Here is a 27,694-nt window from a genome sequence, read left to right as displayed (position 1 = left end):
CAGGGAAAACAGCTTCATAACTGAATTCCAATCCAAGTCCTCCAAAGAACTATATCTGAGAGGGGAATCAAGCCAGTGAATGTCAGAGATTAAACATCAAGACCTCACAAAGGAATGAACATGAGCAGGAAGAAGAGGGAAACGCGAAGTATTTCAGAAGCGCTTCCACTCTTCGTCCGTTCTTCCAAACCAGAAAAAGAAAAGACTCAGGCTGGGCAGGTCATCAGCACTTGGGCTCCTGAAGTGTTGTTCCTCAGTGGTCTTCATGGCCCAGTTCAGCAGTGGCCCCCAGAGCAGCAGCCAGAGTCTCCAGAATGCTGGCCACTGCCGCTGCCACAGCAGCCAGAGCTATGGTGCCAGCGTTGAAGAGATCGGCGAAGCTTGTGGTGGCCCAGGCAGCAGCCCCAACCCCCAGAGCTACAGCAGCCTCCAGAGCTGGGGCCACAGCAGGAGACTGGAGGTGGGCAGGGGGCTGGGCACTTGGGGGGAGCACTTGGGGATACACTTGGCTGGGCCTTTGGGGGCACACTTGGGAGGGGGCTGGCACTGCTGCTGGTTTTGCTGGCAGGACATCTCAGCAGGAGCTGAATGAACCTGGAAGAAAATACAGAAGTTTTAAGTGCAACTAGCCCAAGATAACTTCCTTACATTTAAAACTGAACTATGAATTCACCAGATTTCTTCTTTATAGTGATCAGATTTTTAAAACCCAATCTCCCCAAATGAGTTACAAGAGGCATGCAAACAGTTTCAACCTAGGAACTCCATAGTTTCAAATGAAGTTTTTGCAACCTCAAAAAGACGCCAATCCTTTTTTCCCTTCCACTAATCTTGCCTCCCCTTCCAGCAGAATCCTCCCTTTCAAACCCGCTTTTGTCCTTGTCTTTCTTCAAGATTGTCCTCAGCCTCCACCCAGGGCTTCTGTCTGCCCAAAGCACCAGCACCAAGAGTCCCTCCTGGTCCTCAAGATACCTTCACTTGGTTCAGCACTGGAGCAGATCACCCAGGAGGCAGGTGGACTGAGGTGCCCTCAGGAGCTTCAGCCTTTTATACAGCCTCAGCTCTGACCTGGCATCAGGCGATGCAGACCATGGGGCAGGATGCTGATGGCATCTTTCACAAAGGGCACAGGTAACAACACTTCCCTCACATCCCAGGGACCCAATTCCTCCCTCCATAAGCATGTCAACTATTAACCCACAGGAAATCCCCTGAGAATTGCTGCCCTCTAGCTAAAATAGGGATGGAACTTTGCAGATTGCACACAATGTCTGTCAATCTCACAGGCAGCTCTGCTATGCTCCCTATTTCCCAGGCTCGGTCAGTAGGGTTCTAGACCTCTGAAATGAAGAGAAGTTCTCTCTTCTCGTTGGTATAGGAAATGGCGGGGAAAATTCCCAACCTGAAATTAAATGAACCTTTTTGGAATAAGGATTGAGATCCAAAATAAAGTGCCAGGCCCAAGCCAATAATCTAATGTGACTTTTTCATTTTTAGATGATGCCATAGCCTGGACTAAGAATGCTTGCTATCTCAGTGATGCTATTTTAAGCAGGTCTCATGCAGATGGTGTGGGTAGTTGGGTTTCTCTCCTTACCTGAACTTGACCCTCCAAGAGAACTCACAAATAACACTGATTCGGCACCAACAATCCCTTTGAAAGGGTAGAAAAAGTCTAGGAATGGCTTCTCTTTCCACATATCGTCCTAAACAAGGCAACTTTGGCCTGCCCAAGGTGAGACGGCAGGGACCAGGTATATGCTGCAGATGGAGAAGGAGAACTAGATTTGGATGGAAGTTGCCAGAAGTGAGGCATGAGTTCTGGTCATAACTAAGAAAAGAGCATCCAACCTGGAAAGATCCTTTTTGTATAGTTTTGCAAAGCCTGTGATGGAACCCTACAAAAAATATTCTGAGGACAAATTAGGTCCCCAGGAAAGTCATCAAACTCTGGTTAGCTGAAAAGGTAGTCAAAATTTGCCATATTCAGAATGAAAACTGCAGTGAGAGGAAGTAAGACAGGGAGAAACATGAGACACCTCAGCTCTAAGCTGGACAGTGAGACTGTCTCCTATCAGTTCCCAGCTTTGCAAACTCAGGCAAGTTACTTAATCATCACTATAACAGGGGCTAAAACAATTACTAGCTCACTAAATAAGGAATTATAATGTTCTTAGAACAGTATCTGGGACTATTAGTTCAAAATGTTAGTTTAAAAATAATTTTATCATTATGGATACTCTTATATCCATGAGAAAAGATCTTTTAAATCTCAAATTACTGATCTGCCAATTTTTGAAGCCAAAACTATTGTTTGCAGTATCAGAGCTTAGCCCTAATGTTTTCTTACAGAAAAAGAGTAATATCTTACTTGCCACTGAAGTATGAGATTATGGGAAAGCATAGTCTTTATGAAAAAATACAAACAGGAAGAATTTTAAATTCATTTGTAATCCCATCTTCTGAGTATTCTTAATATTTTGCTATTTACATTCTGTCTCTTTTTATGATTATATTTCAATCTTTTCCACTGTGTATAGTTTTTTAGTGATTTTTGTTTTGTTTTGACTTTACCCAGTCTTTGACCAGGTACTTTTATGAGTTTATCTTACTAACTTTTCACGTAACATTGTAACATAAACATTTCCCATGTTACCATCCTTCGGAGGCGTTATTATGGGCAAACATGGAACATTTCATGGAAGGCCCAGAATCCTTTTATAAGTGGTTGGGAGCATGAGTTCTAGAACAGTCTCCAGTCCCAGCTCCCCACTGAGCAGCTTGTGACCTTGGGCAAGTGACCGGAGCTCTCTGTCTCACTGCTCACATCTGGGATATGGGGAAGGTAATAGTGTTTATCTCACAGGATCATTTGCAAATCAAATGAGTTAACATCCATAAAACTCTTGGAATAGTGTCTGGCACATAATAAGCACTCAGTCAACATTAAAAGTGAAACCTGATGCTGTGTCACTTGTAAATGTTCTATAAAGACCACCAGGTGGGGAGCCAGAGAGCTTGCTTTGACTGCTAGAGCTCTGTTCACCAGGGGATCCTTCTCATCCCCCGTTTGCTGAGAAAGATAATGTAACGCAGGCTCTGAATTTCTGAAAAAAGAAGCCCAGTAAGGTTAAAGGAATTATTCACTTAATACATGAGTGTGATTAATTTTAAAAGGAACAATGTCCATCCCCTTTTACCTATAATTATTTGGGTATGTGGCCACCTAGCTGACACACAGTAAGGTCTTTGAGTGCAGGCACCCCTAAGGGATCTAGTTTAGTGCTTTGTAGGTAGTAGACACTCAATTTTCATTTCCTTGTCTTGTTGAATTTGCTATTTAGTAAGGAGGATGGATGCCTCCAATAAATCTGAACCCAGATTCTCATTGACAAATTCCAGACTTTTCATGGAATGAGAGAATAGAAGATGTAGAAAGGACCTTGGCTCATTCAGAGACAGTGGTACCCCATCCCGGTGAGGCCTGGGCATCAACAGCCTCCAAAAGTTCCCTGGGTGGTTCTAAGGTTCCATCCGGTTGAGAATCACTGATTTAGACCACGCCCCTTATTTTGCAGATGAGGAAACTGAGGCTCAGAGAGAGAAAGAGGCTTGTCCCAGATCACACAGAGACTTAGAGGCTGGATTTCAGATCCTGCTATCAGCCCTCTCTCCACGGCACCTTGCCTCTTGAATATTTTATTTCTTCTTGTGATTATTTTTCTAGCAAGCTTTATTTTACATAATTTGCTTGTTAAAAATGCCTATTGAAGTGGGGTGAAAATAGTAGTAAACATGATGGATCATTGTCTGAATGCCATGGTTAGAAAATCTGGACATAATTTTTACTGTTAGTTGCTCTAAGTAACCAGGAATCAAGTACCTATATCTGAAAGGCAGTGTCTGGCATCACCAAGGTTGGGCCAGCTGGAAGACCCCAAGAATGCTCTCTAGGGTGGCACTACCTTGAAGATGGTTCCTTGACCCAGAAATTCAACCTTGTCCATGACTTTGAGTTTATCAATCCTGGCGGTGCTGAGTCACTGCAGCTAAGTCACAAGAGACTGAGGATGTCAATTTACAAAGAGAAACATGAGTATCAAATGTTGGCCTAATGGGTACATTCTCTTCTGGCAGGAAAATTTCTCAAAGAAGTCGAGTCATAATCTGGAGATGCTTGGTGATGGGGGGATTACATAATGGCCTCAGGTTTTGATGGTAAAAAAAAAACTAGACATCCCCATCAGATCATCTGAACATCTCCAGCCCTGGACAGATTAGGGTGGTGCTGAAAACATCTGCCACCTGGCTGCCCTTCCTCTGTGCTCTTTAGTAGATCATTCTTCCCTCTGCTGAAGGCACCTCATTGGGCGGTCTTTGCTGAGTGCTGCTCTCATCTGTTACATGCTGATTTTGGAGTTTAACATTGGGAAGATAATTTTATTATTTATTTGTTTTATTTTTACTATTCACTATTGCCCTGACACACACTGTGGTAGACAGGATAAAGCATCTCTTCACAAATATGGCCATATCCAAATCCCCAGAACTTGTGAATGTGTTACCTTATACAGCAAAAAGGACTTTGCAGATGTGATTAGCTTAAGGATTTGGGGATCGAAAAATTGTCTTGGGTTATCCAAGTGGGCCCAGTGAACCTTTTTTTAAGAGGGAGGCAAGAGGATTGATGTTAAAGAGGAGGCGTGTGACAACAGAAGCAGAGGTTGGAATGATGAACTTTGAAAATGGTCATGAGCTAAGGAATGCGAGCAGCCTCTAGAAGCTGGAAACAACAAGGAAATGGGCTCTCCCTAGAGCCTCTGGGAGGAACACAGCTCTGCCACCACCTTGATGTTAGCTTAGTAAGACCTGTGTTGGACTTCTGACCTACCGAACTTGTCTTAAGCCACTAAGTTTATGGTAATTTATTATAGCATCAATGGGAAACTAATACATACACTTAGATTTTTAAAAATAAATTTCATAACATGATTTAATTACTTAAAAGGAGATCAAAGTATTAAAATTATTTCCATTGACATTTGGAATTGAAGGCTCACATATCTGATATTGACAGGATGTCTTTGGCCAAGGGGAATTTCAGTTAAGAGATGACAAAGAAAATGCTCAAAGATAAACAAAGACGCAGCCTGGGCTTATGTCCCAGCTCTGTCACTTACCAGCTGTGTGACCTCTCTGAACCTGTTTTCTCATCCACAAAATGGGGGCAATAACATTGTCCATCTCATAGGGTTGTATGAGGATCCCTTGAGATAATGTCTATAAAGCCCTTAGCCCCGGACCTGGCATGTAAGAAGCGCTTGGTAATTGTTAGACACTCTTATTCTTGTTATAATTGCTATTGCCTTTATTAATAGTTATCAGTGACCGGTGGAAACCCAGAGATGTCAGAATTGTTGCTAGGGCATTCCCAGGCCCTAGAGACAGGGATGAGGAAGCCACTATCACTGCCCACTGACAGTTGCCCCAGTGAACTATAATAGGAGCAGACTGATGACTATGGACCAAAGCTTAAGCAAAGTGGATTAGAAATTTAAAAAAAAAAAGTTTATAGCAAGTTACAATAGCATACAATATGCCCATTCCATTTATATAAGTCTCTCCAAATATGTCTGTATATTTATATATAATACATGTAAATAAAGAGAAAAAAGTCTGGATGGATCTGTATTAAAATGTCAACAGCATGTAATTCTGGGTGGGGAATCCCAAGCATTTCTTTTTTCCTTTTGCTTACTGACATTTTCTAATTTTCCTGCAATGAGGAAAAATGTGGATTTTATTATCTATGTTACTTGGATTATAAAATGTCTCAGGACATTCTAAATTCACTGAAAGTATCAGAGAAGTCTTCACAAAAATGGCATTTGATGCTTCTATTCAACGTTGCAGATGTTTTGAGCTTCTACTAAGCACCAGGCTCCATGCTTGGTGCTGTAGGCACAGGGAGAGAGCTATACACAGTCCTTGCTCCTGGGACTCAAATGTTTCCCTCCCTTCTACTCCACCTGCAGCACAGATGCCACCTCCCTACCTGTCTGGTCTCAGAAGCCCTCTCTGTCAGACTCACTGTCTCAGATGTTTCGTCACACCCTACACAGCTCTGTATATGGATGTCATTTACTCCCAAGATAATGACCTCTTTAGAAGCCAGACCTATATGTTATCTTTCTATTGAATTCCTAAAGCTGGGGGAACATGGGTGCCCTGGGTGGCATAGTGAAGGGAGCCCATTGGAAGGAAGCATGTATCGTAGTCCAGGCAAGAATCGGTCTCAGTGCCAGAGGCCTGGGGAGCCTCATGGTTCCCGACTCTTGAGCCCAGCTGGGGACTGAGGAGGGGCTGCCTCACCCCATGCTCTGCACACAGAAGGACCCCAGTGTTTATTGAACTGAAAAGTGACCACTCCAGAGGCAGGCCCTGCACCCATATTTAGGAAGAAGGATTCTCTCCACCCCAAGACACCACCTTCTCTCAAGGTCACAAAGGTCAACAGATTATGTTCACGTTCAGGGACTGAAGACACTTAATCTGATTGTAAACCTGGAGCCTAGCTCCAGACTGGATACACGGTAAGTGGGAAAGGAATTGAGAAAGGGAGAGAAGAAGGAATGAGGGAAGGAAAGAGGAAAAGAAAAAAAGGGGGGGGGAGGAAAAGAAGGAAAGAAAGAAATGAACAGAGATGGGAAATGAGTGACAAGTACAGTCTCTCTTCATTCTGCTTCAAGTAGTGGAGATTCTGTTGACAAATAAAAAATAATAATAAGGTAGGAAGTGAATATCACTTGTAACAAAGAGGAAAGACACCCACACACCCGAGCAAACAGGACGTGCAACTGTAGGTTGGAGCTGCCCCTTGTTCCCTTCCCTCCTCCAGTATGTGATCCAGCCACCCATGCCCACCACAGCCTGACTCTCCCCGCCCTGCAAGGCCAAGACTTCTTCACGTCTTCTGTCATGCTCCCAGCTCTGGCAGACAGGCGGAGCATGCCTGAGTCATGCAATAGGGGTCTAAGCAATTGACCAGATGCTTGAAGTCTCTAGCTTAATGACAAAATGACCAAAAACTGCCTGCTGCCTTTGTGCCAGTCTTTTCCACCCAAATCCAATGAGTGATCTGGGAATATGACTGGCTCTGTCCTAAGACTGCAGATTGCTCAATCCAGGGAATTCAGTCTCCAGAACCTCTTCTTACTCTCCTTTACTCATCCTCTGCTCTCCTTACCTCTGCCTCAATATCCACAGACCCTCTCAATCCTTAAATGTTCTCCATCATAAGGGCTCCCCATCACTGCAATGTGAGGGTCTCTCTCCCTCCTCCCAACTACCAGTTCTTTATCCAGACCTTCTGATGGCATAAACCATGTTCCACAGTTGACAGCAATCCATGTGCACAGAACCCACCATCACCACCTCCCCTCCAGGCCCCTCAGTTCCCTCAGTAAATGGTCCCAAGACCCAAGACTGAGAGTCATCCTAGTTTCTCCTTCTCCCTCATCCCACATCCAAAGATGCACCCAGGTTTCCTTTTCCCAGTTCTACTGCCTTCTTTCCTTGGATGCTTGCCACCTGTGTAAAATGTAAATCTGAGCCTATTTAAAACTTTCAGTAGCTCCCTATTACCCGCAAAGGGGAAAAAATCCAAGTCCTTCCAAATGGTGCCTGAATTCTTTGTACTTTGGCAACTTCTACCTCCCCAGGCTTGTCTCCCCTGCATGGTAGGGACACTACTGTCACATTAAGCTATTACCACCCCGAACGTGCCTATATGCACCCCCTGTTAGAACACTCTTTGTCCCCCACTCCTACATGCTTCCAAAGACTGTATTCTGAGACACCTGACCAGGTGGGACCTCATCACTGGCTCCCTGTAATGGAGCATCTCTCTGACAGGGCACCTGCTGTGCCCTGTGTTCACGACTGGCCTCTGCTGTTAGATTCTGAGACCCTTCATGTTAGTGTCTAGGTGTTCCCCCTGTGACCTTGGGGGCATATCACAGTGGCTAGCACATAACAGACGCTCAGTAGGAATAAGACTTCCTGAAAGATTTCCTCGGGGACAGATGCCTCACACTGTCCACCACTGTGTCCTCAAGGATGCAGTGCAGAGCGCATAGCATTCAGCAGATACTTGTTATGTGAAGAGTGAAGGAAGGAATGAGAACCAGTTGTCATTATCAGGGAGGGAGGAGGTCCACAGGGCCATCATAGTCGCGGCAGAGCATGATCTGACCTTGACTCAGCCTGAGTCAGTGGAAAGCGTGACTGAAGTCACTTCTCTCCAGCATGTTGCCTTGGTCTCCCTGGGATACTGGGCAAACAGGAGACTTCAAACCCTAGAAATTCTGGATCCCTTCTAGATAAATGGAAGGATATCAGGTCCTGCTTGAGTCATTCTTAGACAATCTGGGTCACCTGGAATCTGTCAGAGATCTGGCTCATCCCTCCTCATCTAGAGGATGAAACTGGCTCTGGAAGTCAGGACCAGGGCTCCAGCCACTGAGCCCCACATCCTTTCCATCTCTGTTGTCCAAACCACCTATTTCACTAGCCACAGCTGAACCGAGGGAGGACCTGGGGAGCTGTAACTTGAGAACAGAGTCCGGCAGTGCCTCACAGAGTGTCCACTTGACTGCCGGCTGCCCAACTGAGGGAGGGGGAGCCCACGGACTTTGAGAGGTGATGGGAGGAAGTCACTCCTGTTTTCTATGGCTCATCTCTCCAATGAACTTCGGCCTGGGGGAGCAGGAACTGGGCCTCCGATGTGGTGTGTTCAGTCACTGCCCTCCCAGGGAGGTTATTCTGTGGAATCCCTCTAGGTGAGGCCAGCTTTCTGAACTTCTTTCAGTTCCTGGCAGGTATAGCAATATTCCTAGTGCTCAGGGCTTCTCTGGTGCAGAGAGAGCTTGGGCCCTGCACCAAGCTCTTCATGTACCAGATAGTTGATCTCTTTAGGTTCCCAGTTCACTGCTGAATCCCCAAGACCCAGAAGATGCTTTGAGCATAGTAGAGGCTCATAAATATTTGTGGGAAGAAGAAGGAAGGAAGGAAGGAAAGAAGGGAGGGAAGGAGGGAGGGAGGGAAGCCATGTGCCACTGTGGGCAGCAGCTACCACTGAGCTGACTGAGAGCAGTGTGAGCCTCTATCAGTACCTGGGTAGCCCTGCTGAAGCCAACTTCCCAGAACAGAGGCCACCTCCCACTAATCTCAAGAGTCTTGGACATACATTTTCATTTACTGGAGTAGAAAGTCTCTTGGGTCAGAAAGCTTAACAGTCAATGTAGCGCCCTTTGTGGCACATGGCAAAGGCCCTATAATCCTTTGCTCTTAGGTCGTGCCAGCTCTGTCTCTTCCTGGGGTTTTCAGCGCATCTCTCCCACCCCAGCACCATGCAAGGAACTTGTCTCAGAAGCACTGTGGGCCTCAACTACGGAGGTGCCATATTTCTCATTGGGATCCAGGAGACGGGGTGACTGAAGCGAATCCTGTTAGAAGTGGAAGACTCAAAGACCAGTGGTGCACCATTAATAACCTTAAAGTGGAAAAAGAAGAAGTTGAGCAGAGTGAGGACAGCGGGATAAAATCGAATATGAAAGAGGGAAATCTGCTCTTGAGTCTCCGTTCTGCCATATTAACTCTGTAACCTTGGGCATGTCACATTACTCTTCTGAATCTCAATTTTCTCATCTCTAAAATAGAGGCTACTTACATGCTACCCAATCCAATGAGGTCAAATGTAGCAAAGTACTTGGTGAGCCATAAAGTACTATAAAAATATAAGCTAATAATAATAATATAAACATAATCAAATAATGGTGATGATAGTCAACATCAACCTATGAATAGCTCTGTCCCTCACATAACCCTGCAGCCTTATGTGATGTCAGTGAGCTCGGGGCGGGGGCCAGGCAGATGGAGGAAGGGAAGGAAAGACCCCAGGTGACAGCTGAGTGTCAACACTCTGTCAGGGCATTGCTGGTGCCTTTCTGGATGACAGTCCTAAGGGCAAACACTGCCCTGGCCCAAAGAGTGTGAGAAAGAAGGAATGAACTTGATGGCTAATCTTTGTGACCCAGATCTGACCCACGTGGGACACTTCTGATGACTGGGAAATGAGTTCTCTAATTTCTCAGTTAGTTTTGCAGGCCCTTGGGAACGAGAAGGTCGGGCTGGGGGTGGAGCCTGGGTTCAGGCAGTCACTCTGCCTTTGGAGCAGCATATCGCTGTGTAAGATAAGAAGAGGCTGGATGAGAAGACCTCTTCAAGACCCTCCTTCCCAAGAGGAGCCCATGGATCAGTCCTGCAGGTTTCCCACAGGCTCTGTCTTCAGGGGCTCATAGTCTTTGGAATGGTACCCAACACCCAATACTGTTGACACCACCCCTACACTGGTTCCACTAAGGGGCACACCTGGCTTAAAGGAGCTTCACTCTGACCTTGCACCAAGAGTGTCACATCCAAAAGACACTTGGAGCTGCTACTGGAAGGTTCATCCATCAGTTAATCATTCCATCCTCAAAAGCAGATGGAGTACCTATAATGTGCCAGGTGTTGTGCTAGACCCTAAAGATACAGATGAGAAGAAGGCTCAGCCACTGTGCTTAAGCAGTTCCCATTCTGGGTCAGGGTAGGGTTGGGTGGAGAGACACATAAACATACATATATGACAGTATGATATGTGCATAGACCCTCCCAAGACATCTCCGCAGAAGTAGATGGGGTGGGGAGTGATAGGAGAGGTAACACTCAATGTTCTGTCTTGGGAGTGACAGCCCTACTCTGCCATGCCTGATGGGAGGTGAATGACCCTTGCCCACTCCTTCAACCTTCTAAGCTAGAAGCCAGAAAGAATCCTATTTCTGCCATTGATTAGCTAGGTGACTTTGAGAAAGTCACTTGGCTTCTTGGGGCCTCAGTTTCATCATCTGTAAAATGGAAACTATGATGGCTCTTCATCTAGTCACTCAAACAAACCACAAATATTTTTTGAGCAGCAGCTATACGCTAGGCTTTGGGAGCACAGCAGGGAGCAGACACATGCCTCTGATCTCATGAAGTTTAAGGTTCACTGGGGAAGACAGACATTAAAGCAGGACATCACATTAGTGCTGACAGCTAAAAAAGGAGAAGCGCAAAGTCCTAGGGAAGTGCAAGAAGGGACTCTCACCCAGGCATGGTCATTCTCTCTGATGTTATGGGCATCAATTAGACAGTGAATATGAAAGTTTTCTTTATACTGTAAAGTTCTGTGTATATCTGTGCTGGACTTTCCTGTGTTTTCCCTCTCTCACTCAAAGCTGGAAGGGTCAGAATGTAAGAAAGATGAAAAGGAAAAGCAACATCAATTGAGGTGTTATTATACGGCAGAAAGGGATGCTCAGGAGGCCATGCAGAGGGTGGCACAGCTTAGGGCTTAGATGCAAAGTTCAACCAGGTGTCTCTCAGCTGCTCCATAGTAGACAGGAGAATGATTCCCTTTAGTGTTTCCACCTTCAGCCTTGTTCCTTGGCTTCTAGTTAGTAGGAAAGGGGCAGATTGATGCCCAGCCAAGATGCTGAGAGAAAGGAGAGGTGCACCCAGGAGAGAGCAGGGCAAGAAAAGGTATCCTGGCAGGGATGCCAAGGTGGGAAGATAGGCCTGCCCAGCTTTGAACAGAATCTAGTCTGGCTTTGGAATACAGTGAGTGGACAGATGTGGAAACTGAGGTCCAGAGAGGATAATTGGGTGGCCGAGGCAACACACTGGTGAGTGCCAGTGGCCTGTTGCTCAGTCTGCTGGTCCCACTACACTGTGAAGTCTGGTTGGTGATGTCAACCTCCCCCTGTTGATCTCCTCACTTCATGCTCCTCTTCCTCGGCCAATGCCCTCAGGCTCTCTCTTGTCCATTCAAAATCTGCTGTCTGAAAACCATCTGAAACTTACACTAAGTATGGCCCTTTCCTGGGGAATGCATGTGTGTTGAAGCAGGTACTGACCCCAAGAAACTTGCAATCATGGGGTTTCAAGTCTAAGCCCTAGGAGGAACCCCGCACAGTGGTACGTGGTGGTGGCTAAGGTACATTTCTCTCCAGATGAGGAAACCAAGGCCCAGAGCCAGAGAGGAAAGCAGCTCACCTTGTGCCTCACAGCTAGTAAGTGGCAGGACCAGGCCTAGAACCCAGGTTTTCTGAACTTCAGCCCCTTCAAGAAAACTGTAGATGGTGTAGACCTTAGGGCAGCCAGAGAGGACCCCTCCCGAGCTGGAAAACTTTCTCATGGGATGGCAATCCTGTCCCCATACGACAAGGGGAAAACTCGATATGAAGAATGCAAATTTACTTTCCCAACATCCAGAGGTCTGGGGAGGAATTTTGGTCCCTATCCCGGGCTTTCCAGGTTAGCTGCCCCAGGTCCCTTGCCTGACAGCCACAGTGCAAACACAAGCCCTGGCATCCCCCAGAGTCAATATTTTCTTCTCTGAAGGTGTCATCCTGTTGTTGAGATGGCCCCTGGTGGTGGGGCAGGAAAACCCAACCTTTGAAGTCATACTCCTGTTTGAATCTCAGGTCTGTGGTCTTGGGGAAGTTATTCAACCACTCTGAACCTTGGTTTCCATGTCGATAATGATAGGAGAAATACTGCCTAAATTTGGGAGTTGGTCTGACAATAAGTGAGATAACAAATCTGAACTTACTGCATGGTACCTGACACATGGAGGTGCTCAATCAATGTTTTCCTTTCCCCTCTGCAAACCCTTCCTTTCTATAATCACCAGAATATTTCATGGAGTTAATTTAAAGAAAGTCAGTGATGTGATATAGACAAGACATACTGAAAGTGGAATCTTAAGGGAAATCTCTTGGTATCTTTATTAATACAGGTTCCTACTTCTTTGGGCCTGAGATACTTCAGAACTTGACCCAGCCAGTCTTTACAATACCTAGGGGTCAGGATGCTTGGGTTCTGGTCTTGGATTTGAGGGCTTTGCTCCTGGGTCTTAATTTCCTTGTCTGTGACATGAGAAAATAGGTCAATAATTCAGCAAATTTTTATTAAGCTTCTAATGTCTTCCAAGCAGCAAACACAAGGCTTGTGTTTGGTATTTGGTGCTTGTGAGGAAAGAGAGATTAAAGGGATGGATATGAGGATGGGTAAGATGTGGTCACTGCCATATAGGGACATAAAACCTGGTAGTAGAAGCCAAGAAACCCATGAGGGAGCTAGCACAGCAGGTGTTTAAAAGCACAGACTTGGAAACCAGTCTGCTGAATTTGAATGCCAACTCAACCTTGGGCAAGATACTTGACTTCTCTGGGACTTGGATGCTATAAAATTATTCCTATAAATTATATATCATATTAATATTATATTAATATACATGGTACTATTTATAATATTTATAACAATAGTATTATATATTATATTATTTATTACTTATTTGTAATATATTTATATTATATAATTGTATTATTAATTATATATTTATATTACTATTAATTATATATTATATAATATATTAATATATAATATAAATTTATATTATTTAACTTAAATCTATTATATAAATATAGTAACTATATTATGTATAATATATTAATTTATTAAAGCCCTTTAAATAGTGTCTGGCTCAAAGTATAAGCACCATGTAAGGGTTTGGTATTATAACCAGGTTTACAACATAGAAGGCAGACCATAGTTGCATGCTTTGTAGAGGAAGGCACAGTCAGTTCTGATTAGTTGAGATTGGTAGCATTACATCAGGCCTTAAAGGAGAAGGAGGTTTGTAGTGACGTCTGGGCAGCCTCCTGCTCTTTAGGTCAGGTCACTGGAATCCAGCCAAATCTCCAAGATGTTCCACCAGTTTTGGACTGATGCTTTTGATTTTGTCTCCCCCTACTGTCCAACGTGTATAAAGCAAATTGGATGCTCAATCTCGTTGTCACTAGAGAGACATGTTAAAACCCTGACATGGAGAGCTTACAGCCTTATTCAAGAGACGTGGACAAGTATGTGACATAGCTGTGCAATAAGAAAGAACAATAGAGAGAGGAGAAGCTGAGTTGAAAGGAAGTTTGGAAAACATGTATTCATTTGCTAGGGCTGACATAACAATGTACCACAGACTGGGTGGTTTAAAACGCAGAAGTTTATTGTCTCACAATTGTGGAGGCTAGAAATCCAAGATCATGTTGTCTACAGGGTTGGTTTCTTCTGCAACCTCTCTCCTTGGCTTGGAGATGGCCACCTTCTCCTGTGTCTTCACATGGTCATAACTCTCTGTGTCTGTGTCCTAATCTCTTCTTTGTATGTGGACACCAGTCATATTGGATTAGGACCCACATTAATGGCCTCATTTCACCTTAATTGCTTTTTTAAAGGATCCATCTTCAAATAGTCACATTCTGAGATACTGGGGGTTAGTATGTCAACATATGAATTTGGGGATCACAGTTCAGCTCTTAACAACAGATGAGAGGAACGGCCTCCAAAAGTGACTCCTGTACTATCACAGATATCCATGGACAGCGGGACAAGGATGGAGATGAGGCAGAAACAAACTAAGATCCACGCCCACCTGAGAAGTGTTCAGCAGACTTTAGAAGATGGAATGGAGATTACGTTGAGACTCAGGGAACAGCGAGGTGAGGCAGTTTCCAAGCATGAGCTTTGAAGCTTCTGCGTCTTGGGCACCAGGAAGTTAATCCCCATCATACTCCCTCTCCATGGCACCCTAACATTTCTACTGAAGCACCAAGGAATTTGCAGGTATTCCTCCAGACTTACTGAAAAAGAGGAGAGCCATCATGAGACCATCACTGACCCATCCCACCAGCCTATAAAGACTGGACAAGACATTATAGATGCATTCTCTGAAGTGGGAAAATTGCTTGGAGTAAGGAATTGATATCTCTGGGGAAATGGCTGTGGTTTATTTCCCTTTTCTCCCCTCGTGAGTGTAAAGAGTTAGTTTTTACCACCTCTCAAGCCAAGCAAAGGGACAAGAAAACCACTCAGAGATTGGTGGTACCTGCAGGAAAGTGAAATGGATATATCCAATCTCATCTGGATGCTCGATGTGCTGTAGAAATTCAGAGCCCAGAATAGAGACCAATGAGGGGATGCTTTGAAGAGCTTATCACGTGCCCCTGGAGTTTGGGAAGCATTCCTGGTTACAAAGGCTGGATTACTACAGCACCAGCCCAATCCAACTCCAGAGATCCCAATGCACAGAAGATGAAAGGATGCCCAAAATAAGACCAATGAAAGAGGGAGAAGGAGAGAACCTGCAGGAAACTGGAAGCTCAGACCATTCACTTCTCCCTACTTACTGCAGATTCCTGAGCCATGGGTTAGGTCTGAGCTCATGAGTCAGGAAAAACCATTAAATTTAGTGCTAGACTGAAGTCTTTAACTGCTGAAAGTTATCAGAAAACTGTATCATTTGCCAGAGAGATTAAGGGACAAAAAAAGAGATTGAATATAACATTTTTAAAGCATACGATTTGACAACTACATAAATAACCCATTTTCTATCTATGAAATACTAAGTTCAAACTTGCAATAAGTTCCAAGAGCCATTTTCCCACTATCAGAAGTCACTGTAATGAGGTGGATAGACCTAGAGTCTGTCATACAGAGTGAAGTAAGTCAGAAAGAGAAAGACAAATACCGTATGCTAACACATATATATGGAATTTAAAAAAAAAAAAAATGTCATGAAGAACCTAGGGGTAAAACGGGAATAAAGACACAGACCTACTTGAGAATGGACTTGAGGATATGGGGAAGGGGAAGGGTAAGCTGTGACAAAGGGAAAGAGAGGCATGGACATATATATATACACTACCAAACGTAAGGTAGATAGATAGTGGGAAGCAGCCGCAGAGCACAGGGAGATCAGCTCGGTGCTTTGTGACAGCCTGGAGGGGTGGGATGGGGAGGGTGGGAGGGAGGGAGATGCATGAGGGAGGGGATGTGGGAACAGATGTGTATGTATGACTGATTCACTTTGTTATAAAGCAGAAACTAATAAAAAAAAAAAAAAAAGAAGTCACTGCTGACTACACACATGATTACTTCTCCTCTTATATGGCAACCTTCTCCACCCAGAGAATTTGCCTAGTGGGTTATTTTTCTTAAAAGGTCATCCATACTGTTTCTGTGTATGTATATAAAAAGACTCATCTTGTAAAGGAATGTTCATAGCATTATTATTCATAGCCAAAAAGTACCTATTCATAAATGAACAAAAAGTGGTATATCCATCCAATGAGGTATTTTTCAGCCATAAAGAGGAATAAAGTGTTGACACGTGCTAGAACTTGAATGAACCTTGAAAACATTATGTTAAGTAAAAACAATCCAGACGGGAAAGACTACATATTATATGATGTAATTTATACAAATTTCTAAATAGGTAAATCCATACAGATAAAAAGTATATTAGTGGTTGCCAGGGGATAGAGATGGGGAGTTGGAGGGTGGGAACAGGAATGGGAGGACTGACTAATTGCTAATAAATTTCTTTTTAGAGTGAGAGAAATGTTCTGGAATCAGATAGTTGTGAAAGTTGCAAAGCCTTGTGGACATACTAAACGTCAGTGAATCGCACATTTTGAAAGGGTGAATTTTATGGTATGTGAACTTCTATCTCAATTTTTAAGGAGCTCCTAGGGCCTTAGTGGGGTTCTGGGAAGGCTTAGTTCCAAAGTCTTCCTGCTGCTGACTCAGACAAAGAACTGTATTAACATTCCATTTCATTTAGTATGCACTACTACACCAAAGAATAGCTATTACATTAGACCAAGGAAATCACATTACAGAAGAACAATGCCAAATGGTGCGGTAGATTATAGAATACAAATACCCAGCATTCTAGCAGGTTAGGAGGACAGCACAGTGGAGACTGGTTGGGGAATGGGGTGGAGTGACTTGCGGCAGGATTCAGGAAGCCTTCTGGGAGGGGTGGGGCTGAGCTAGACCTTGATGGATGGGTGAGGCACAGGTAAGTGGGTCGAGGGGCCGGTGAGAGGGATGAGCATCCAAGGAGTCATGTAGAGGCCAAGTGATGAGACACATCCAACTTCCTTCCATGCTGCCTCTGAGAGCTAAAGTGGGTGGGACATGGAAAAGAGCAAAGACGGCAGGGGGCAAGCCAGAGATGGAGAGACGTACACCTCGTGGGTGTTTCCCAGGAGAGCAGGATGCAAGGAGACCAGGCTTTGTATAAAATGTGGTAGGTTGGCAACATTTGTACACTAAACCAAAATGTGGAAAGAATTAGGGCTTCGTTCATTGAAATGAATATAAAGTTGTTTCTTGAGCAATTGGCCCACTTAGGATGGGGATACAGGGGAAAACACCCTTAAAATTACTAATTAACTGTATATATTTCTGTCTCTTTTAAGAAAATCTCATTTTAGGAAATTATCCAAAGTAAATCTCACCTCTCTATTAACATGTTTTACCCCCTCCCCCTTGTCCTGCCCAAGCTGGCATCTGGGTTCATGAGCAGGGAAGCTTATATGGCCTGTAAGCCCCACGCCAAGGGAAGCCTGGCGTTCTACTGTTCTATTTTGGGTCTTTGCTGCCCCCTACTGTTGAAGGACTGAACTGACAGGATTCTTGGGCTGGGGCCAGGTGGTCAGTGAACCCGTGTTCTGTTCCCATGGCCTGGGCAGGTGCAGTATCCTCCTGGCTCATTCCAGTTCACTCTAGCTCCTCCTGCAGCTGGGGATCTCCCTGAGCCCTAGCTGTGACCCCCGAACATCCTGTCCCCAGCAGCCCACCCTGACACTTTCAACTGTAGAGGCACAGACCCTGTTCATCCTGGCTAGGGTCACCCTCCCACCTCCCAAGCCCCCACACCCACAGCGAACTTTCTGCCAGCACCATGAGTTCCTTCCACCTCCGCGGGACAGATGGGAACCTCTGGATCCCTTTCACTTCCATGGGAGCCAGGGAAGCTTGGGAGGAGTCTCAGCTCCTTCCACAGCACCAAGTAGGACATAAGTCACAAGATTGCTGTTTCCAGCTTTCTTCTCAACCTAATTATTTATCCACCTCCAGACTGCAGCCCCACTGATGAGAGAGTCAAAGCACGCATCTATTTGATTAGCCATCTCCATCCCCTTCTCCCGCATGACCTCAGGACCCGCTGCAGGACCACAGGAGCCTTTAACGACCTGCCTGTGTAGAAGGGAGTTCCCCTCCATCACATCCTCCTCCTCCTCCTCCCTTTGCCCTTTGCCCTTCCTGAGACCCAGAGGGTCACAAGGTCATCAGCTCTCCGAGGTCCTCAGCAACCCAATATTACAAGCAGGTCCCAGATTTTTACTCCTTCCCCACGCTCTTTGTTCCCATGTGAAGGGGCCAGATGCCATGGAGAAGGAAACTGTGAGAAATGTGTTCAAGAGAAGAGCAGACGTGTCGGCTTTGGGTAGAAGGGGGAGAGCAGGTGGGGGTCCTGAGAAGAAGCCTGCAGGCCCACAGAACGGACAGGTAACAACGAGGAAGAGGAGAAACATGTGGGTGCCCCTTAGAGTCCGGTCCAATGTCAAAGCAGCCCCACCCTTAGCTCATCGACAGAAGAGCACAGGGCTGAGTTCATTCCAGCTGGGCTCAGAGACAGAGCAGGAGGCTGCCTTTAGTTCCCTGCCCAAGGCTGACCCCAGCATGTCCGATGTGCAATTTAGCGTTAAGTGCAGCCCTTACAGGTGAAGTAGGGTGCAGAGAAAAAACAGGGCAGAGCTTCACTCTGACCCCTCCCAGGAGGTCCCCTTTGGACTGAGACCTCGTAACAGAAAGACCATACTTGGACCTACTCTCTGGGGAAGACAAGGCTGGGCTCAGGGGTATGTTGGGGAAAATTGAGTGGTGTGGGCTAAAAAGAGCAGTGGAGTGAAAGCTGAGCCAGGGAATCCCACATGTGAGACTGGCTCCTGCTCTTTCCCAGCCTTTAGTCCCCTGAGCTTCCCTATAGCCATCTATTAAACAGGTGAGATGTAGCTGTACTGCCTCCCTCGGTTATTGTGAGGATTAGAGAAAGAGTGATGACATGAAAACATGGATTGTCAACATTAAGGCAGAACTGTTTTCAAATAATCCTTTAGTATATATCCAGCAAGAAAGTTAGTCCAGGCAGTAATTCCTAAATTATTTTAGCCTTGATCCCCATGTTCATTCCCTCACTGGAGAGAGAGAGACAGAGACAGAAGAGAAGAGATATGGGGTTTACAAAGCAACCAACTTGGAAAATGCTCAGGCTCAAAGCTAGCAGCTGGCCCATGAGGTTAATGAGGCATTTTCTCAAGGACCAAGGAAGCTGGATCATGGGCTGAATTGAGACTACAGGAAAGTTGTTTATTTATATGTTTCCAAGAAAGAACAGGATCATAGTGCTTTGAGAAACCAGGTTCTTGACCCAGGGGCTAAGACTCCTTATGATGCTACATGGAGTCTTGAGCCTGGAAAAGAATATGGTTTGGTAAGGGTCAGGCCTCCAGCTTCAGAAGCATAACTCAGGCTCTCCCTGGGCCGGATGGAATGAATAGTCAGGGAGGAGCTGAATGTCAAGAATTACACTGCAGGTGCCCAGGGTAGGAGGAGTCACTTCCTGCTCCTCCGGAGCCTAGTCAGGCGGGAGCCTATAAAACACATCTCAGGCACCGGTTCCTCATCCACCCTCAACCTCTGGGACTGGCCGTACACATCTTGGTCTGACCAGGTGAGTGGGTCCTTCTGAACCTAGAGAGGACACAGCTGAAAGGGAGGGGCCTGTTGGAGACCACGGGGAAAGAAGAGGGAGGAGGGAGGAGGATAGATTTTGCCTCGGGGCTGGTGGATCCCCCTGGGAATTACACCCCCTAAAACTGGATGGTGAGTGATTAGCCGACCTAAATTCTTGCCAACGTCTGGCCTCTGGCAACTGAGACAGCTGGCTGGGGAGGGCGTATCCTAGGCCATTTACCTCTCACAGATGCGTTCATGGATGCTTAGAGAGGGGGCGGGTGCACATGGAGAAAATGGTGACACCTAATATTACCACAAAATGCCAACTGGTGTCCTTTTCTCTACTTGAATATAACTGCCTTCCTGCCCTCCTTCCTGCCTTTCTCTCTTTTATCCTTCATCTACTCATTCATATATTATTCATGTATTCAGTTATTTATTGGGCTCCTACAAATTAGCTGGTGCTGTTCTAGACACTGGAATATAAAGTGTGCAGAACTGAGTCGGGGGCTGAAAATCCCTGTTCTAATGGAGCTTCCATTTTAGTGTTCCATCTACATTCACTGGACATCTTCTATGCGACAAGAACTGTGCCATATCTTAGAGGTACATTCATTTTTAATGAATGTGTGTGTACTTATGGTTACCTCCAGATATCAGCAGCCTGGGGATAGATTCCAAAGGAGGAAACAATAACCTAAGGTTTCACAAATCCATAAAGCACCTGGATTGGGTTTTAGGTTGACTGAATTCCCACCTAGATGTCCTGCCAGCAAACCCAGCAGCCTTGCCCGCCTCCTCTAAAAGTGCCCACGACCAAGTGTCCCCCAAAGTGTCCCCAGAAGGACCCTCCCAAGATGCCCTGCTCCAGTCTCTTCCTGCTGTGGTCCTGGACCCAGGGCTGCCGTGGCATCAGCTGACTGGGACATCAGAGATCCAGCTGTTTCCACAGCCTTGAGGCTGCTTCCCAGCTGAGCTCTGAGCAACACCCAAGTAACCAGCAGGCTGAGAACTGGCTCCGGTCCTGTGCTTCTCATCCCTCAGTCTCGTCCACCCCTCGATGAGTCTCACCTTGGGGATAAGACCACACCGGCGCTGCACTGTGGAAACAGCTGTTGGCACAGAGACTCTGGGCTGGGCTCAAACTTCCTCTCCTGAGGTTTGGATGTGATTGCTCTGAATGAGCCACTTTGCTACAATAAACGTTTTTAAACCCCCTGGTCCTGTTTTTTTTTACTTCAGGTTTTCACTCTGCTTACCAAGTCTTACTCCTTCTCTCTGAATAAATGCCTGGGTTCTTCACTTTGGCTGGAAGGAGAAAAAAATCAATCTAACAAATATAAATAATTTTTTTTTTTTTTTTTGGCGGTACGCGGGCCTCTTACTGTTGCAGCCTCTCCTGTTACGGAGCACAGGCTCCGGACACACAGGCTCAGCGGCCATGGCTCACGTGCCTAGCCGCTCTGCGGCATGTGGGATCCTCCCGGACCGGGACATGAACCCGTGTCCCCTGCATCGGCAGGCGGACTCTCATCCGCTGCGCCACCAGGGAAGCCCCATAAATTAATTTTTAAAAGTACAGGTATGCTTTGTTTTAATAAACCTAAAATGTGGACATATTACTGAAACAAATAAATTGAGGATATAACGGTGTATCAGGGAGAATCTTATTACAAAAATATGTTTTAAATGTCCCTATAATGATTTTTTAAATGACAATGACAGAAAATGTCCTTTTATGTAAAAAAGACATGAATTTGGATATTATTTCATAAATACATTTTCAATAAAATATCATATTAGCTACAAGTTTGTGTTCAGTCTTTGCTGCTAAGTTAGCTATTAACTGAAGGGATTTTTGCAAAGGAAAGCTCTGGCTTACTTGAGTTCAGATTAAGGAAACATAGATCCACCCTTTCGGATTCTTAGATCCTTCCTATGCACAGAGAAGGCTAAGGGAATTAAGCTCTTTGACCTCCACACATTAGAACAGAAGCCCATTGTCAGGTGTGCAGGAATCAGGAGAGGATGCCTGTATGGATTTTCATTGTCCTGCCCTTTCCACAACCTCAGGGCTGTGTGTCCCTGCTCCACTAGCTTATACAGCCCTCTGATGGATGAGGTGGAATGAGTTCGAAAGCAATCTTGTACCCATCCTTGCTGGACCGCTGGCATTGTCATTCGGGGAAGCCCTGGGAATGGGGTTTGGTCTCAGTGAGGGTCTCCAGCACCATTGGAAGACCTCCAATGGAATGACCCCACCCACCTGAAGGCCTATAATTACTAATTCTGTGTTTCCATTCACTTGTCAAACTTCCGTCTCTCCAATGGAATACAGTCAAGGTGGGTAGAGGCTGTATTTCTTTAAGGCATTTTGGTGTCCAGAGTTGGCCTCGTGGCCAGTAAATACTTGTTGAGTGTGTGTGGGAGTGAGATAATGAACTCTGACTCTTGACCTTACTAGTGGGGGCAGTCTACAAAAATCCTTGAATTTTTCCCTTTGGAGATGCTTTGCTCTTTTAATTCATCCGAGCATATCCCTCTCTCTTGTACTCTCATGAGATCTGCTTGATCTTTATCTGATTTGCTCAGCCCAGAATCTCTGAGAATAAGTGCCTTGGTCACAGGTATTCCAAGGCTCAGATATGAAGTGTTTGGTAAGTATTTCCTTAATGCTTACGTATTCATCTAAAGCATCTTCTGATTCCAGTGATTAAAAAGATATCAAAACTGAATATAAGTGGTCATAAGCTATCATGTGTGTGTAGTTATGGTATCTGATTAAGATAGTTTTATTCCATGATAGCCTATAATTAGTACTGTTTGGGTCATGAAAAATGATCAGTTCCATCTCTGACTTGATGAGAAGCAAGTGCACAGGTATTACATAGAAAAGAGATTAAGCAGACTTCCGGGTAAGATGGCGGAAGAGTAAGACGCGGAGATCACCCTCCTCCCCACGGATACACCAGAAATACAGCTACACGTGGAACAACTCCTACAGAACACCTACTGAACGCTGGCAGAAGACCCCAGACCTCCCAAAAGGCAAGAAACTCCCCACATACCTGGGTAGGGCAAAGCGGAGAGATTCCCGCACAGAGGATCGGTGCCGACCAGCCCGAGAGGCTTGTCTGCTTGCCCGCCAGGGCGGGCGGCGCTGGAAGCTGAGGCTCGGGCTTCGGTCAGAGCGCAGGGAGAGGACTGGGGCTGGCGGCGAGAACTCAGCCTGAAGGGGGCTAATGTGCCACAGCTAGCCAGGAGGGAGTCCGGGAAAACTCTGGAGCTGCCGAAGAGGCAAGAGACTTTTTCTTCCCTCTTGGTTTCCTGGTGCGCGAGGAGAGGGGATTAAGAGCGCTGCTTAAGGGAGCCCCACAGACGGGCGCGAGTCGCGGCTGAAAGCGCGGAGCCCAGTGACGGGCGTGGGACGCTGGGGCTGCTGCTGCCGCCGCCAAGTATCCTGTGTGCGAGCGCGGGTCACTGTCCACACCGCCCTTCCGGGAGCCTGTGCAGCCCGCCACTGCCGGGGTCCCGGGATCCAGGAGCGGCTTCCCTCGAAGAACGCACGGCGCGCCTCGGGCTGGTGCAACGTCACGCCGGCCTCTGCTGCTGCAGGCTCGCCCCGCATTCCGTGCCCCTCCCTCCCGCCCGGCCTGAGTGAGCCAGAGTCCCCGAAGAGGCTGCTCCTTTAACCCTGTCCTGTCTGAGCGAAGAACAGACGCCCTCCGGCGACCTACATGCAGAGGCGGGGCCAAATCCAAAGCTGAGACCCAGGAGCTGTGAGAACAAAGAAGAGAAAGGGAAACCTCTCCCAGCAGCCTCAGAAGCAGCGGATTAAAGCTCCACAATCAACTTGATGTACCTTGCATCTCTGGAATACATGAATAGACAACAAATCATCCCAAATTGAGGAGCCAGGAGTCAGTGCTGTGCCTCTCAGGTGGGAGAGCCAACTTCAGGACACTGGTCCACAAGAGACCTCCCAGCTCCACATAATATCAAAGGGCGAAAATCTTCCAGGGATCTCCATCTCAACACCAGCACACAGCTTCACTCAACGACCAGCAAGCTACAGTGCTAGACACCCTATGCCAAACAACTAGCAAGACAGGAACACAACGCCACCCATTAGCAGAGAGGTGGCCTAAAATCATAAAAAGTCCGCAGACACCCCAAAACACACCACCAGACGTGGACCTGCCCACCAGAAAGACAAGATCCAGCCTCATCCACCAGAACATAGGCACTAGTCCCCTCCACCAGGAAGCCTACACAACCCACTAAACCAACCTTAGCCACTGGGGACAGACACCAAAAACAACGGGAACTACGAACCTGCAGCCTGCAAAAAGGAGACCCCAAACACAGTAACGTAAGCAAAATGAGAAGACAGAAAAACACACAGCAGGTGAAGGAGCAAGATAAAAACCCACCAGACCTAACAAATGAAGAGGTAATAGGCAGTCTACCTGAAAAAGAATTCAGAATAATGATGGTAAAGATGACCCAAGATTCTATTTCCAAGATCCAAAATCTTGGAAATAGAATAGACAAAATGCAAGAAACAGTTAACAAGGACCTAGAAGAACTAAAGATGAATCAAGCATCGATTAAAAACACAATAAATGAAATAAAAAATACTCTAGATGGGATCAATAGCAGAATAACTGAGGCAGAAGAACGGATAAGTGAGGTGGAAGATAAAATAGTGGAAATAACTGATGCAGAGCCAAATAAAGAAAAAAGAATGAAAAGAACAGAGGACAGTCTCAGAGACCTCTGGGACAACATTAAATGCACCAACATTCCAATTATAGGGGTTCCAGAAGAAGAAGAGAAAAAGAAAGGGACAGAAAATATTTGAAGAGATTATAGTTGAAAACTTCCCTAATATGGGAAAGGAAATAGTTAATCAAGTCCAGGAGGCACAGAGAGTCCCATACAGAATAAATCCAAGGAGAAATACGCCAAGACACATAATAATCAAACTGTCAAAAATTAAACACAAAGAAATCATATTAAAAGCAGCAAGGCAAAAACAACAAATAACACACAAGGGAATCCCCATCAGGATAACAGCTGATCTCTCAGCAGAAACTCTACAAGCCAGAAGGGAGTGGCAGGACATAATTAAAGTGATGAAGGAGAAAAACCTGCAACCAAGATTACTCTACCCAGCAAGGATCTCATTCAGATTTGATGGAGAAATTAAAACGTTTACAGACAAGCAAAAGCTGAGAGAGTTCAGCACCACCAAACCAGCTTTACAACAAATGCTAAAGGAACTTCTCTAGGCAAGAAACACAACAGAAGGAAAAGACCTACAATAACGAACCCAAAACAATTTAAAAAATGGGAATAGGAACATGCATATCGATAATTACCTTAAATGTAAATGGACTAAATGCTCCCACCAAAAGACACAGATTGGCTGAATGGATACAAAAACAAGACCCATATATATGCTGTCTACAAGAGACCCACTTCAGACCTAGAGACACATACAGACTGAAAGTAAGGGGATGGAAAAAGATATTCCATGCAAATGGAAACCAAAAGAAAGCTGGAGTAGCAATTCTCATATCAGACAAAATAGACTTTAAAATAAAGACTTCTAGAAGAGACAAAGAAGGACACTACATAATGATCAAGGGATCGATCCAAGAAGAAGATATAACAATTGTAAATATTTATGCACCCAACATAGGAGCACCTCAATACATAAGGCAAATACTAACAGCCATAAAAGGGGAAATTGACAGTAACACAATCATAGTAGGGGACTTTAACACCCCACTTTCACCAATGGACAGATCATCCAAAATGAAAATAAATAAGGAAACACAAGCTTTAAATGATACATTAAACAAGAAGGACTTAATTGATATTTATAGGACATTCCATCCAAAAACAACAGAATACACATTTTTCTCAAGTGCTCATGGAACATTCTCCAGGATAGATCATATCTTGGGTCACAAATCAAGCCTTGGTAAATTTAAGAAAATTGAAATTGTATCAAGTATCTTTTCTGACCACAATGCTATGAGACTAGATATCAATTACAGGAAAAGAGCTGTAAAAAATACAAACACATGGAGGCTAAACAATACACTACTTAATAACGAAGTGATCACTGAAGAAATCAAAGAGGAAATTAAAAAATACCTAGAAACAAATGACAATGGAGACACGACGACCCAAAACCTATGGGATGCAGCAAAAGCAGTTCTAAGAGGGAAGTTTATAGCAATACAATCCCACCTTAAGAAACAGGAAACATCTGGAATAAACAACCTAACCTTGCACCTAAAGCAATTAGAGAAAGAAGAACAAAAACATCCCAAAGTTAGCAGAAGGAAAGAAATCATAAAAATCAGATCAGAAATAAATGAAAAAGAAATGAAGGAAACGATAGCAAAGATCAATAAAACTAAAAGCTGGTTCTTTGAGAAGATAAACAAAATTAATAAACCATTAGCCAGACTCATCAAGAAAAAAAGGGAGAAGACTCAAATCAATAGAATTAGAAATGAAAAAGGAAAAGTAACAACTGTCACTGCAGAAATACAAAAGATCATGAGAGATTACTACAAGCAACTCTATGCCAATAAAATGGACAACCTGGAAGAAATGGACAAATTCTTACAAATGCACAACCTGCCAAGACTGAATCAGGAAGAAATAGAAAATATGAACAGACCAATCACAAGCACTGAAATGGGAACTGTGATAAAAAATCTTCCAACAAACAAAAGCCCAGGACCAGATGGCTTCACAGGCGAATTCTATCAAGCATTTAGAGAACAGCTAACACCTATCCTTCTCAAACTCTTCCAAAATATAGCACAGGGAGGAACACTCCCAAACTCATTCTACGGGGCCACCATCACCTTGATACCAAAACCAGACAAGGATGTCACAAAGAAAGAAAACTACAGGCCAATATCACTGATGAACATAGATGCAAAAATCCTCAACAAAATACTAGCAAAGAGAATCCAACAGCACATTAAAAGGATCATACACCATGATCAAGTGGGGTTTATTCCAGGAATGCAAGGATTCTTCAATATACGCAAATCAATCAACGTGATACACCATATTAACAAACTGAAGGAGAAAAACCATATGATCATCTCAATAGATGCAGAGAAAGCTTTTGACAAAATTCAACACCCATTTATGATAAAAACCCTGCAGAAAGTAGGCATAGAGGGAACTTTCCTCAACATAATAAAGGCCATATATGACAAACCCACAGTCAGCATCGTCCTCAATGGTGAAAAACTGAAAGCATTTCCACTAAGATCAGGAACAAGACAAGGTTGCCCACTCTCACCACTCTTATTCAACATAGTCTTGGAAGTTCTAGCCACAGCAATCAGAGAAGAAAAGGAAATAAAAGGAATCCAAATCGGAAAAGAAGAAGTAAAGCTGTCACTGTTTGCAGATGACATGATACTATACATAGAGAATCCTAAAGATGCTACCACAAAACTAATAGAGCTAATCAATGAATTTGGTAAAGTTGCAGGATACAAAATGAATGCACAGAAATCTCTGGCATTCCTATATACTAATGATGAAAAATCTGAAAGTGAAATCAAGGAAACACTCCCATTTACCATTGCAACAAAAAGAATAAAATATCTAGGAATAAACCTACCTAAGGAGACAAAAGACCTGTATGCAGAAAATTATAAGACACTGATGAAAGAAATTAAAGATGATACAAATAGATGGAGAGATGTACCATGTTCCTGGATTGGAAGAATCAACATTGTGAAACTGACTCTACTACCCAAAGCAATCTACAGATTCAATGCAATCCCTATCAAACTACCACGGGCATTTTTCACAGAACTAGAACAAAAAATTTCACAATTTGTATGGAAACACAAAAGACCCCGAATAGCCAAAGCAATCTTGAGAACGAAAAATGGAGCTGGAGGAATCAGGC

At 44.8% G+C, this 27,694-nt stretch overlaps 1 protein-coding gene and 1 long non-coding RNA gene across 2 annotated transcripts; one reads left to right on the top strand and one right to left on the bottom strand.

Moving 5' to 3' along the window:
* Nucleotides 1-275: 275 nt before the first annotated feature.
* Nucleotides 276-573, bottom strand: LCE5A (late cornified envelope 5A; the record flags this gene model as incomplete). The annotated part of the gene is given in 2 exon segments (XM_079721762.1): nucleotides 276-488; nucleotides 490-573. Coding segments are annotated over 2 exon segments (297 nt in total).
* A 19,111-nt stretch (nucleotides 574-19,684) lies between these two features.
* On the top strand, nucleotides 19,685-20,951 carry LOC307049099. The gene is made up of 2 exons (XR_013810729.1): nucleotides 19,685-19,726; nucleotides 20,278-20,951. It is a non-coding gene; the product is annotated as an uncharacterized lncRNA (long non-coding RNA).
* The last annotated feature ends 6,743 nt before the right edge of the window (nucleotides 20,952-27,694 follow it).

Source organism: Hyperoodon ampullatus (genome assembly GCF_949752795.1).
Source record: "Hyperoodon ampullatus genome assembly, chromosome: 2".
NCBI classification, from domain to species: domain Eukaryota; kingdom Metazoa; phylum Chordata; class Mammalia; order Artiodactyla; family Ziphiidae; genus Hyperoodon; species Hyperoodon ampullatus.
This window is presented reverse-complemented; position numbering and strand designations above follow the sequence as displayed.